The following is a 13,371-nucleotide window of genomic DNA, read 5'->3' as shown; positions in this document are numbered from 1 at the left end:
CTCGGTCCAAAATATTGAAAGTATTCGAAGTTAAATGTTGAAAACTAAAATAAGATTATGAAAACCTTCTCTGGATACGCTATATGCGTTGTACGAAACATTTTGAAATTCCAGTAGCACTCTGGCTATGCTGCGAAACTTTGAAACAAATCCGAAATTATATATAGAAATTGCAAGATATTCGGTAGAAGTACGATATCTATGTATTTCACAGAGATCATAAAAGTATTTGAATAGTCAATTATTCGTTGTATTAATAAGCTTCGATACTCGTTTCATTACATGCTTAAGATGGTTGTTTATGCTCTATGCTAAGTTTTTTTTTATTAAACTTTTTATGCTTCTAGTAAATATTTTGTAGCCTCTATATACATATCCAGATTGATTTCAAATTTGACCAATATAACCGTGTCAATCGTCTCGTAAGAGTGCTATAATATGAAGATTTACCTGTATATGGAAGACGATGACATCTTTCGAACGAACTTTATTTGCCACCACGATTTGCCATTTTGCAGAAACAAAATATGAACATTTTGTAAAATTTCTGATTCGCATCAAACACTTTCATAGGCGATCTGTCTACGATTTGATATGAAACCATTGATTTATATGAAGAAGCCCCTCGAGGTCCGAAAGGGCAACTGAGGTATCGGTAAACAAATATATAATCATTCCTTGATGCGTTTTAATCATACAAATTTATTCTTATTATCACGATTTCTTATTTCGTTATCATAACGATATTACTGAAAATTGTGAAAACGATTTTCATCGTTATTTTCGTTACGTTTTTGTATATTTACGAAATAATATTCGCAAATAAAAATATCTAAGATTAATTTAAAGATAATAGTTATTTAAAAATAAATAGTATTTTTTCAATTATTATTCGTTCCATAATCGTAAAGTTTTCCAATAACTTGATGTAGAAATAAACAAAATTCAGATTGTATTAAAAAATAAATACATGATATGAACTTGGACTTTTGATATAAAAGTAGAAAGGTAATATTCTCGAAATGGAGTTATTATTGTATATTAAAGCAACCGAACATAATAATTATATAATAAAAATGATTTGCAGTTAGTACGAAGCAAAAAGTTCTTCGCAAACAATGTAATCACAATGTAATTACAAAGTGTTGATATCTTGTATCAAAACGTGCATCGCTATTATTCTCCAAATTATGATAAAAACTGCATAGATAAACCTGTTTTATTTCAGAGTGAGCCCAGGATTCCCGGATTCCGTAAGAACATGTATATTGCATCAAAAACTTCAGGTAATATCCTTTCATTGTTCTTCGTTAATTCTTTTTTCTCGAACTTGATAGTTTAAAACTAATTTATTATTTATTTTGTTATAATATTAATTTGAGAAAAATATGTAACGAAAGGATTTCCTATTTAAATTTAGTCAGTAAAGTATTCAAATTACCAATAAACATTATTCCTTTAGATGATGAATTGTTGTATCGAAAAAAAGAAAGCAAGGGAAGAGATGGCGCATAAATCTCAAAGTGCAGATACCGACGAGTTTGAAACAGGTAATTCTTCAAAGATCTGCTTTATACGTACATATGTATATGCTATAAATTTTAAAGTGAGATGGAAAATTTGTTAATTTTTATCTTTGCAGTGAAATCGAATTGTACGCACAAATTTGTAGAATTTATGTTTAGTATCTACATAAAATTGTACTATATTAAAGTTTCTTTTTTATTTTTATCTATACATGTATAATGAATTTTGCAGCAACGTATACATAGATCAGATACATTTTCAAGCTGTGAACATTTGTAATATAATACGATTATAAACTTATCTATTGAAAGATATTCCGCATTTTGGACGTAAATTATCAGAATAATATTATTAAAATAATAAATTAGATAATAAAGGGAAAAACGATACAATAAGAGAAATACAAATTTAAACAATTAAATTAATTATTTACTTTTTAAACGAAACGAAAAAGAAATATTATGTATTTAATTTCTTTCTTAAATCTATTTTACAATAAGATCGTATAATTTAAACAATGTTTTCCTTCCGATTGTAGCAGAATCAGAAGAAGAGGAATTTTTCGAATGCACCTCTGAGGAACCAGCGAACGAGGACGATTCGTCATCAAGAGCACAGCAGAAAGCGACACATCTGCTGTGGAACAAACCAGCAGGACGATTAGCCAAACATCCTTCGCTCAAGTATAAAACTTAGTTGTTGCTTTTTTATTTTTATACATTTAACAGCTTTTCAATTTAAACAAATTTCTAGCAAAGCCACGTTTTGTGAGATATTACCTATTGTACATACGTCGACCGATTAATTTTCACGCTTAGAGCGTGAAAAAGATTAAATACCTATCTTCATTTTAACATAGACAATGAAAAGAAATTAAATTTAATTTCACGTTTATAACTTTTTATTCCATTTATTTACTCGCATAATTTTCTTATTATATTTGTATTTAATTACGAATAACGATTCATTTTCAGAAAATTGGCATATAATCGTCAGGGAAGATACAGTGTTAATAATTTATTTTCACTTGTTTGAAGTATTGAAGTATTCTAGAAAAGATCGATTCATTCAAAGTTATTTTGTGCCGACGCAGGTTTGCTAACTTACTTACACCACCCTATTTTCCTTTCCTATGTAATGACGTGTTCCTGGATAATAATGATTCAAGTCGATTAATATATCAAACAATCTATTTCAATTAATATATAGTCGATATGGCAGACATCGTTGAAAAATCGTCTATAATGAAAACATTTCTTATGATGAAATGCCTCGGTAATAATAAATTTCCGTGGAATAATTTTCGTAATTTACGCGTTAAACAAACGAATTCATTTATGTGTTATGTGCACGTGTTATGTTTCGTGGAACGTGGCTTTCTTAGGTATAGATATACCATTATTTGAAATAATAAATATAGTAAATCAACTCTCGAATAGTATCGTTATAGTTTACTGTAGTAACTTATGTTAGACCACACTTTAGAATAATTACTTTTATTTTCTGTTTTACATTCTTCGTGATACGAATTAACAGTAAAATTTAATGAAATTAAAAATTTCAAAACTAAATCATTTCATTTTTAATTGCTATAGTCACAAACGATATGAGGCTGAGAAATAAAAATACTTAATCAAACGATCATTTTATTCAGATTAATCCAAACTGGAGATCCTCTTTATCTGCCGATAACACAGGATCCTGTACCAAAAACAGAAGATCAACTTGAGGAAGATGCCCAAGTGATGATGCAGCTTGGAACTAGCAAACATGCTTCGGAAATGCGGGCCAGATTAATGAGTGCCTCGTTATTGTCCGATATGGAGTCTTTCAAGGTGAAAATACAAAAATAAATTATGTAGGGTATTTCACAAATAGATGATCAAACTTTGACACCATATTTTACTCATCCTAGGAATGAAAGAAGATCATATATATATAGGTACTTTTTATTTACTTCGAAGATTTATATAAATAGCGTATTATCGTAAAAGATCATTGATATTTCATCAATGATCGACCATGACACCACTTTCGGCTCTCTTGTTCGAGTCTTTGTCCTGTCATTCGCTGATACATTATAGCAGTGCTTTTCTCAATGGGCAATGAGAAAACGGAATGCAAAGTTTTCCCGAATATTTGATGAACGGCAACACCTCTTCATATAATCATGACTGAGTCTTTTAAACATTCACTGTTAATTCCTTCTACGTGTACTGCATTCGAAGCAACAGCCTGAGCGAGCGCTGCTTCGATAATTTGTTCCGCATGAACAAATTGTCCGACAGTTACATTTCTCAATAAAAGCTGCAACTCGTATTTTAATCACAGGAAACGTTGTTCTGCGGTTTCGTCTTCGGACATGAGTCTACTTTCATTGCGATATCGTATGTGACACACTACCTGTCTTCAAAAAGATTACAATATTTAATATGCTGTTTAACGAGTAAATGAGTAATTTTATCTGTTGTTGCATATGTACATGTGTAAATAAAGTGAAAATAAAATTGAAATTATTTCATACGTTTTAGTGACGTTTAGTGAAGTTGGTAATATTTTTTTTTTTTGGAAAAAGTTTCTTATATAAAATATTAATCGAAGAACTTATTAAACATAGGCAGCGAATCCTGGAGCAGTTTTGGAAGACTTCATTCGTTGGTATTCCCCAAGAGATTGGATTGAGGAGGATGTAACGGACGAATGGGGTCAACCTAAAGGTTTGTTATGAATTTCCTTATACTCTTTAAATTAAAATTATAAAATGAAGAAACTTTAAAGAGAAACCTATAATTATATAATCTATTATCTAATATAGGTCACTTATCGGCAAGAATGTTGATTCCCAATAATCCATGGTCTACAACTTGGAGTTCAGCCCTGCCTGTACCTGCACATCGACAAAAACGTCTATTCGATGACACAAGGGAAGCTGAAAAAGCTCTGCATTTCCTAAGTACAAAGCGCATAGGCCAAATTGCTCAACTTCTCTTACCCGCATTAACTCATGCAGCGCTTTACACTTTGAGCGAACAAAAGCAAGATGCTTTACCAAATCTACCTGATGTTACAATCAGTATACTTAATAAGTTACAATATGCTACGAAACCTATTCATCAAAAATTACATGTATATGAGGTATCTTTAACCTATATAGTTAGCAATTTACATTTTACATTATGCAGTATGATACATCTTATATTATCATCTTCGATGAAAAATGTTGTAGAACAAAGTTCAATGGTTTCAAAGGAGACATTATGGTGTTAGCTTTTTTTATCGTCATGAGCTGAGACGCTCGACAAAACTTTTGAAAGTTACACCGTTCGCACATATGATTAACATATAATATTGAAATTAAAATATCTCCCAAATTAATAATTTTTTCGTATAAAAGCAACACATTTTTTCATATAATATATGATTTTATAGTAAAGAATGACAGATTAAATTGAATAATATTATAATATTACGTAATGTTATTGTATTATATATAAATAATAATATAGAATATATAAATAATAGTAAAAAATATATAATTCTATTTAAAAAATTAATAATACTAAAATGTGACCCTTTGAAATCATTTAATGTTCATTGGCAATATATTTTACTGAACGTAATTATATTAAGGTGTTTCAAGATAATATCAGGTATCTTACTCTGCATAAATGAACAAAGGAAAATCAGGAATTAAGTAAATTCATTTCAGGAAATTATTCGGGACGTAGAAGGTGTGGAAGCTCTTGTTGCACAAGTAAATTCTTTACAACATAAACTGGGTGGAAACAATGATTCTAAAGAATTTACTTCGTTTCTCATCCAGTTAATGCGAGGAAAGGAAGTGGATGTGCCAGGTGGATCCAATGGAAATATCGGTTCTCGAATAACAACAATGTTTAGAGATGCTCAAAAAGTACTAATTAATACTTGATTTCAGAGGGTATTCTAATCTAGACAACACTTTTTGAATCAACACCTTCTAACATGTGAAGATATTACTAAATAAATAAAGAACTTAATTTTTATTTTTCACATTTTAACTATACAAGATGTTTTGTTTACATTGAATTTCTTAATACTTTAGTTGCTTTTACTGATACAAAAAATTATGTCAAGATGAAGTTCATTTATTCAAAATGAACAACATTCTGATTCATGATGTTTACCCTTAAGATCTCAGAGTTCTCGAAAAAAAGATATTGTTTTAAATGGTACTATATTTTCTCCAATCGATGTTCTTGTTATTCTCTATAAAAAATACTGAGACACTTCTATTACTATTTTGGTTTGAGAGATATGGTAACTTTAATTTTAACACTTATCATATGTAAACAAAGAAAGATACAAAATAGTGTTCTTGTGTTTATGTTTCCCGTATATTCCATAAAATAAGTTTTACAAAATTAAAGCTAAATTTTGGTTATCTTTCAGAAACAATTATCTCAATACTTTCTCTTATAGAAAATGTCAATAATGTAGAAAACTTCGATTTTTTCAAAAAAATTGATCTTAAAGGAGAAAAATCATAAATCTCAATGTACATTATTCTGACTAAACCAATCAACTTTGTACCAATAAAAATAACTAATTGTGAGATATTAAGAAATTTAAGACAAACAAAATACAATGTGTAGATAATTACTTAACGTTAGTTTCATTAGATTTTCAAATCTTTGACTAAGCATCTATATATATGTAGACTGAGCTCCAAAGTAGCCTGTTCATGCTAAATAAATCATCAGTAGCCATTAGTCGGCGAGAATAAAAGTTTCATTATATAAACGAAAGTATTCTCTGCAATATTATTTAAGATACAAAGGAAAATGAAAGTATGACAAATCCTAATGCATTCTTTTCATACTAATTTATGCTTATGTCAAAAGTCTTATTGCCTTCTGATCACAGAATATATTACCTAATTCTGGTATAGATAATAAATAGTAAATTACAGCTGATATAAATATTAAAGTGGCGATATTTAAAAGTGTATAAATTCATTTTTAAATCCCTCAAGCTGTTAAAAACATATTGCAAATATCAACTTCTAATTCACTCGCTAGCCAAACGACTATTTTATATATAATCAAAAATGCAAATCAATCTATTCGATCATTTTCAAGAAAACTTTCATCAATTTGGAAAATTTCATTCTGGATATAAGGCGTTTGGATTTCTTCTTTTAATTATAACGTGATCCTACAATTTTACGAATTTCGTATTAATAATTTAAGAATACATTTTTGCATGACAAAAGCTAAGTACAAAGGGAATGCAAATATCCAACAGCCGAATTTTTGAATAATCATCTAGATTGTAATACTCTTTAATACAAATATTTATTTAACAAAAGTAATATGCTATTAATAACTTTGTATGTTCTAGGCTGCTCTTATAATGACCTCCCTCAATAGTAATCCAGACGTAGATGTTGCTGGAGATAAGTTTAAAACATTCCCAGAACCTTGCTGTAAAGAGTTTATTTTACGAATTGTAACACCAAGGCCCTCGCCAACCTCGACTCCACAACCACAAAGGCTGTATGTATGTCTTAAACGAGATGATATTCGATTAGCTGGATTCTTCTCGAAAGATACGATATTTTTATAGTCCACATTCTAAGACTTGTCTAATTAAGAATGTATTGATTAATGAATACTTTAGAAATTCAGTCGTTTCTGTCTTTCCATCTTTTCCAATTGTGTGAAATAACTTGTTAAAATAAATTTTCTATGCATTAGTTCACTATTATTCCGATTTCTCTATCGACAAATTTGTATATAAAAACTGCCATAAAGAAGAATTGGAGAATGTTTTTGATAAGTTATTACAAGATAAAAAATTTAGATCTTTTTCAAATGATATTAATGTGACTTTAACTTTACTTCACAATTTTTTTTAAAGGAAAAAATATTACAAAATGGCAAAATTATTCACTACATTCGAAACCTTTTCTGCTAAAACATAGATAACTGGCAGCCATTTCTGCAGAGTACTGAAACATTTAAGATAAAAAATTCTTTCCTATTTATAAACTAGAATCTATTATCTGAAATGTGGCAGAGGATTTTTTGAAAGTTGCAGTGCTCGTAGAAATGGCAGTAGTTTGAAGAAAAAGAAACCTTTTACCAAAAAAATCAACTGTAAACATTTAAAAAGTCAGTAATTGAAGTATCATAAAAATATTACATTGTAAAATAAATCAATTATGCAAAATATTCCTTCACATCCCTAATTTTATCAGAAATTTGAATTTTGATAAATTCCTTTGATACAACGTTCTATTCACCTAAAACTTTTAAGGGAGATAAAAGTATATATTTTATAAGTATAGGGTGGTGTATTCTCTTAATGGTGTAGTACATGTGCAACAGCATCAAACCAGCATCAATGTATTCACTTTATATATATATAATGGTTACAAAAAGTATGTATTTCCATATACCCTTATTTTCCAATGAAGCATATTTCTATCAGACTCAGACATATACATATATAACAACACATCATCAACATTTCTTCATATCACCTTGACAACCGTGAGATTCTTAACACGAATATTTTGTCATATCTAGACTGTGGATGTTTGAACATTTATGCGGAATTTAAAACTTCAAAAATGTACAAAATACATATAATATACAAAAATATACTAAGAGTATATAGTACTTATCACGACATTTAGTAGATGAAATAAATTTCTGTTTAGGTTCTATTTCTTTAATTATATTTACAGAAATATGAATTTCCATAAACATTCGCAGTCTAGTTATATCAAGTGGTAATTAGATCTATTGTTTATTGTTCGTACAAAATACTCATTGGTAACAAATTGTACTGTTTTCACTCATGTTTAGCCACCTTAAAATAATTATCTATATAAGTGAAATTCACTCGTACTTTTTCTTATATTCTTTCTTATATTATATTCCGTAATTGTTCATTCATATATCTAATTTCTCCTTCTTCTATTACTCTTATGCTCATTAAGTGAAGTCTTTATAAACTCATTTTTTCACAAAACTATTTTTTCAATACTAATTCCTAATATACTCCTTTTTACATAATATATGTACCGAGATATGTTGTTGATGTAGTAATGGTATTGTATTAATAATATTATATATATATATATATATAATCATATTAATAATAATATTTGTTATCATTACATTAGGTATTGACAAAATGTATTAATGCGAAGAGAACTGAATGTTGTGTTCAAAGCAACAGCCTTAAACATGCTTGTTTCTGTAGAGAAAAAAAAGGAGACAATGATCAATGAATAAATTAATAACGTTGACAAACTTTCCAGACGTGTATAAAAATATGTAAAATTTGAATACTTTGGTCAGAGACTTATGGTAAACGAAATCAATTATATTTGCTTTTATTTAGAACTATAACAAATAACTCAAACTTATACATTAAAAAAGGAATAATGAATATAAATATTCTTTGTAGGAACCAAATAGTAAATATTCTTAAACTATATTTTAGGAAAGAATAATTTTTTTTTCAAGTTTTGGAGAAGCAAGGATGAAGTCTTGCACAATTAAATCTAATTCTTCCAATGCTAGTTGAGCATGTAAACGTAGTATTAGATCCTCATCGTTGTCTCGTAAGTGTTTAAGGCCACGATATAAGTCAACCAAATCTTTACCCAGGCTTGTTAATGTATTCTTTCCAAGACCACGGAATAATAAAGTGCTAACCATAACTGCAGCTCGTCGACATTCAGGGACTTTGTCTGTTTTTACAATACTGGTAAGGCAATAGATCACCTAAAGATTTATATTAAAACTCATTTATAATCGAGTTTACATATGCATTCAAAGCATAACGTGCTTAAATATATATTAAATTCAATTGTATATAATTGTATATACTTTTAGTAAGAATTCATTATGATATAAAATATAAATATGATATAAAATATAATAATATCAAACGGTAATTTTTTGTGAAAGAATAAATCTGAAATAAAAACTAAAAATCTTTTAATAAAATTTTCGTTTAAAGAAAATATTTCGAGTAATTTATAAGATAAAAGTTGTTTTAGAAAGTCAACATTTTGACTACTCTTTTTGAACTACATTAATAAAATAGCAAATATGACAGAAAGACAAAAATATACCAAGTTCCATGAAGTCAATATCTACAAGTCAAGAGTATATGTACAGTAAGTTTTTAAAACGAAAAAAACGGAATCTTATATAAATAAATACATAATTGTCAATTTCATAAAAAATCGTTCTCCGCTTGCTAGAACTACGTTTTATGGCTTTATATAATATTCATATTTATGTAAATTAATTGAACATACCTCAATAACGTCATCCCCCAAACGAAAACCTAGTACTTTACAGAGTTCAGCTAAGCAAGAAAGACTAGATGCTCGCATTAAAGAATCTGCATCTCGTATAGCACATAAGAATCCGTTTATTAAAATATTCTTATAAGGCGATACCATTTCACCTATAAAAATATACAATTTTGAAAAATTTTATATACAAGGGGAAAGGAATCTGTACAAGACATACCTAAATTTCTGGTCATTTTTACAAGTATTTCTCCTAACTTAACTCTAGTTTCTACATTTATGTCTCCACCAGAAATACGCTGTGGTATATCAATATATTCCTGTACTAATGTTCTAACGACCACTTCTGGATATGAAGTGGCTAAAGCACATAATCCATTAATTGCTGCCAAATATATAAACGAATCTTCATGCTTTACATTTTCCTATAAAAAAAAGATATACAATACACAAAATACATTAGAAGAGAGTGAAATCAGAAAAAGATTCTTTCTACCAACCATAAATAATTGTAGAAGAATTGATTTTCTAGAAATAGTACACGGATCCATATTTTCAATTAGTTTAGTAAGAACTACAAGTGCATGAGCACGTACAGGTAGTAACGGATCCGCAAGATCTTGAATTACGCTTTCGAATCTGTTTGATACTTCACAACCGGCTGACACGTCCTGATAATGTTTTTTTTCTGGTTTACCTTTAGTTTCGACTAGTTCTATCAATTCTTGCATTAACATTAACAATTGAGATGGAATATTTGAAAAAGCACAACATTCTTTCAAGAATCTTAGAAAATCATTGAATACTGTCCAATTTAAAGATTTCTTCTTTTCGTTTACAATCATCTTCACTAACATTAAGCCTACATATAAGATTTCACAGTCTTCATCTGCTGTCAAATCCTGTGTTTTTTTTATATGCTGATTAAATAATAATTTTATAAAATAGAACATTAATTTTGGATCTTCAACTTGTGATTCTTGCACAACAGATACATTAGCTAAACTTGATAGAAGTTTCACAGCTGCTAATTTTTCTTCCATCTTTTCCATTGTATCTTCCACAGCTTCTAACATATTTTGAGCTCCCGTTTGATCTACTTTTATGGAATTTGATAGAAATTGTAATAAATAGGAAAACAGTTTAGTTGATAGATTTCTTGTAGTAAACGTCAAGTCAAATAAAGTGTCTGCAAATTCTTCATATTTGCAAGTCCTATCTAATCCAAGAATTTCAATTCCACCTGCTGGTCCAAACTTTGATTTCAAATAATTTCCAAATTTATTAGTTACATTGTGTCCAAGAAATGTGGCAAAAAGTTCAGTTCTTAATGGTTGTTCATATAAAAGCAGTAGTACAAGTTGTTTGAGTTTAGCTTTTAGTACATAAGCACTTTGTCTAACAGTGTTATATAATGAAAATAAAGGAACAGCTACATTCATTAAAAGTTCAGAAGGCAATTGTTTAAATTTACTTTCCATGGTGACAAAGCATCTTGTTAAATTTTCAATACATTTTTCCACTTCTTCCTCGCTTTTCACCTTCTCTTCATTTTCTGAATTTACTAGTAATGGATCGCATATTACTTTTACAATATTTTCATAGCAAACAATCGGATTGTAGTGGTGAAATATAGTAATGCAGTAGCTTGCTATTGTTGCCGAATGCATAATCTGGGTTGAACTTAAAAGATCCAGTAACTGAAAAAAATATAGTTTATCCTAAAATTATCAAGTATTCAAAAGGAAATAAATATGAATCGTTAATGCAAAAATAATTTGTAAAATGTACTTGTGAGCATATGGATTTATAATATTCATTAGGATTAATTCCATGTGATGTAGCTATTAATCGGGAAATAGTATCCAATTTATTCCAATGTTGTCCATAATCCAATGGGTTTTCACAAACAATAGTTAAGATTGAAATAATTCCATTAGGTTGCATTAGTTGTTGTACTAAATATTTGCGGGTTTCACGTTGGAGCCATCTTGGTACTCCTTTAATGCCAAGAATTACCATCATTTCTCTCATGCATATAGATGAGGGACAGTTATTTAATAACTTATGAAACAAAGATATAAAGTGTTCTTGATCTCTTTTTAATTTATCATATATATCTTTAGTCATTATAAATTTAACCTTGCTTTCATTTTCTTCTTGAGTCGATATAGTGTTTTCAAGTGGTTTTATCAATGGGGCATAGGATAATTGTAAAAGTGCAGCGATTAAGGATCCTATTTGAGCAAGTATTGGAGGACGAAACATAATATCATCGTATAATTCCATCATAGAATTAACTGCAAATTTTAATCTCTTATATTTCTGAAATAAAGGAAATATTTTTAATTTTCCCAATTAATGTTTTTTAATGCAATAACTATAATTCATACTTGGAAATCTGATATATCTTCCTTCCAGACCACTATAGCTCTGGGACATAATTTAGCCATGTCAACTCCGACACCAGGTAAAAGACAAGATATAATTCCTATGGCAGTTATCACTTCTATACAAATTTTTAAAGTACGAAATTGCTTAACACTAAGTAAAGATCTATCGTTTGTGGAATTATTCTTCTTTATATTTTGTAAAACATATATGATGATATATATGTACCGATACCTAAAAACACATTAGAAATTTTGAGACATCTTTGCATTTAATTTTAAATAATTTTATATAACTTTATATAATTTTAATGTGTTAGCCATCACATGTCACATGCCATTTTATAATGCATTGCACTTTATTAATATATTTTTAAATGCTTGAGATGCCAGAGATACTTGTTTATCATTAATATAAAATGATTTTGAGCATTGTTTTTTTTTTTTATTTGATTGAAAAAAGAATAACAAAATTGCTTTTTATACTGTCAATTTATATCATGGCATGTGCAATCGAAAAAATTGAAATTCAGATATAGCTGCCAACATACTAAATTTAAGAGTTATAAAAAATGCTGATATTACCTAATATCATCAGGTTCATTTTCATCTTCAATACTGTTAATTACAAGGTTTACATCATTTTTCACTAAAACTACTTGTATTTTTTGCAAAACCTTCTGCAACTTTTCATCAAATTCAGCCTTTCCGACAACTTAAAAAATTATAAAACTCCCATTAACAATTTTTAATGATTATAAAATTTACTCATTTTAATATATAAAAAATATCATCATACCACTTTCACTTTTATTAAATGTTATTAAATGATGCAGTATTTCATGATAATCCATGTTTTTGTTTATTTAATCAAAAAACTAAACTATTACCTCAAAATATAAATATAATAGGTACATATCAAAGAGTAAGAATTGCGATCACGATCAGATGAACTGGTCTCGACACAAATATACCGAAAGTGTAGAAGAAACCGTTCGAAAATTGAATTGCGAAAAATCAACATGGAAGACAACAAGGTTTTCGTTCTGCGCATACGTGACAATGTCTCAGACAGAGATAGAGACGTTCTATTCATCTTTATCTATCTTACAAGGAAAAGGATTTTGCTATCTT

General features: G+C 28.6%; 2 protein-coding genes across 4 annotated transcripts in view; one reads left to right on the top strand and one right to left on the bottom strand.

Moving 5' to 3' along the window:
• The window catches only part of LOC100740764 (rab3 GTPase-activating protein catalytic subunit), a 33,070-nt gene extending 25,749 nt beyond the window's left edge, over nucleotides 1–7,321 (top strand). Inside the window, exons 7-14 of one of the 2 annotated variants that reach the window (XM_003485598.4) lie at nucleotides 1,229–1,286; nucleotides 1,463–1,550; nucleotides 2,066–2,210; nucleotides 3,182–3,362; nucleotides 4,145–4,244; nucleotides 4,343–4,662; nucleotides 5,237–5,440; nucleotides 6,910–7,321. In XM_003485598.4, coding sequence (XP_003485646.1) covers nucleotides 1,229–1,286; nucleotides 1,463–1,550; nucleotides 2,066–2,210; nucleotides 3,182–3,362; nucleotides 4,145–4,244; nucleotides 4,343–4,662; nucleotides 5,237–5,440; nucleotides 6,910–7,134 — 1,321 coding nt within the window. In that variant the 3' untranslated portion in view covers nucleotides 7,135–7,321. The remainder of the gene's footprint in view (nucleotides 1–1,228; nucleotides 1,287–1,462; nucleotides 1,551–2,065; nucleotides 2,211–3,181; nucleotides 3,363–4,144; nucleotides 4,245–4,342; nucleotides 4,663–5,236; nucleotides 5,441–6,909) is intronic. The other variant, XM_012394069.3, reaches the window with a different exon arrangement.
• Nucleotides 7,322–7,844: 523 nt separating this feature from the next.
• Nucleotides 7,845–13,278, bottom strand: LOC100740886 (transport and Golgi organization protein 6 homolog). 2 transcript variants are annotated; one of them, XM_033324805.1, is made up of 9 exons: nucleotides 13,037–13,278; nucleotides 12,823–12,952; nucleotides 12,241–12,472; nucleotides 11,639–12,172; nucleotides 10,348–11,547; nucleotides 10,068–10,272; nucleotides 9,851–10,002; nucleotides 9,026–9,308; nucleotides 7,845–8,777 (listed from the first exon to the last, which is right to left on the bottom strand). In XM_033324805.1, coding segments are annotated over exons 1-9 (2,793 nt in total). In that variant the 5' UTR covers nucleotides 13,092–13,278; the 3' UTR covers nucleotides 7,845–8,775. The 2 variants fall into 2 exon arrangements, with proteins under 2 accessions (XP_033180696.1, XP_003485647.1); XM_003485599.4 differs by lacking the exon at nucleotides 7,845–8,777 and having other exon boundaries at nucleotides 8,899–9,308.
• Between the last annotated feature and the right edge of the window lie 93 nt (nucleotides 13,279–13,371).

This window comes from Bombus impatiens, unplaced genomic scaffold (genome assembly GCF_000188095.3).
Source record: "Bombus impatiens unplaced genomic scaffold, BIMP_2.2 scf_0064, whole genome shotgun sequence".
Lineage (NCBI taxonomy): Eukaryota > Metazoa > Arthropoda > Insecta > Hymenoptera > Apidae > Bombus > Bombus impatiens.
The sequence above is the reverse complement of the archived record's forward strand: the minus strand, read 5'-3'. Positions and strand labels throughout refer to the sequence as shown.

Bases quoted from the DNA above. Each gene is read 5' to 3' on its own strand.
- LOC100740886 (XM_003485599.4), bottom strand. From the start codon at position 13,091: ATGGATTATCATGAAATACTGCATCATTTAATAACATTTAATAAAAGT. The intron at 12,953-13,036 runs GTATGATGATAT...TAATTTTTTAAG, and splicing joins ATTTAATAAAAGTGAAAGTG to TTGTCGGAAAGGCTGAATTT. The intron at 12,473-12,822 runs GTAATATCAGCA...ATGTGTTTTTAG, and splicing joins AATGAACCTGATGATATTAG to GTATCGGTACATATATATCA.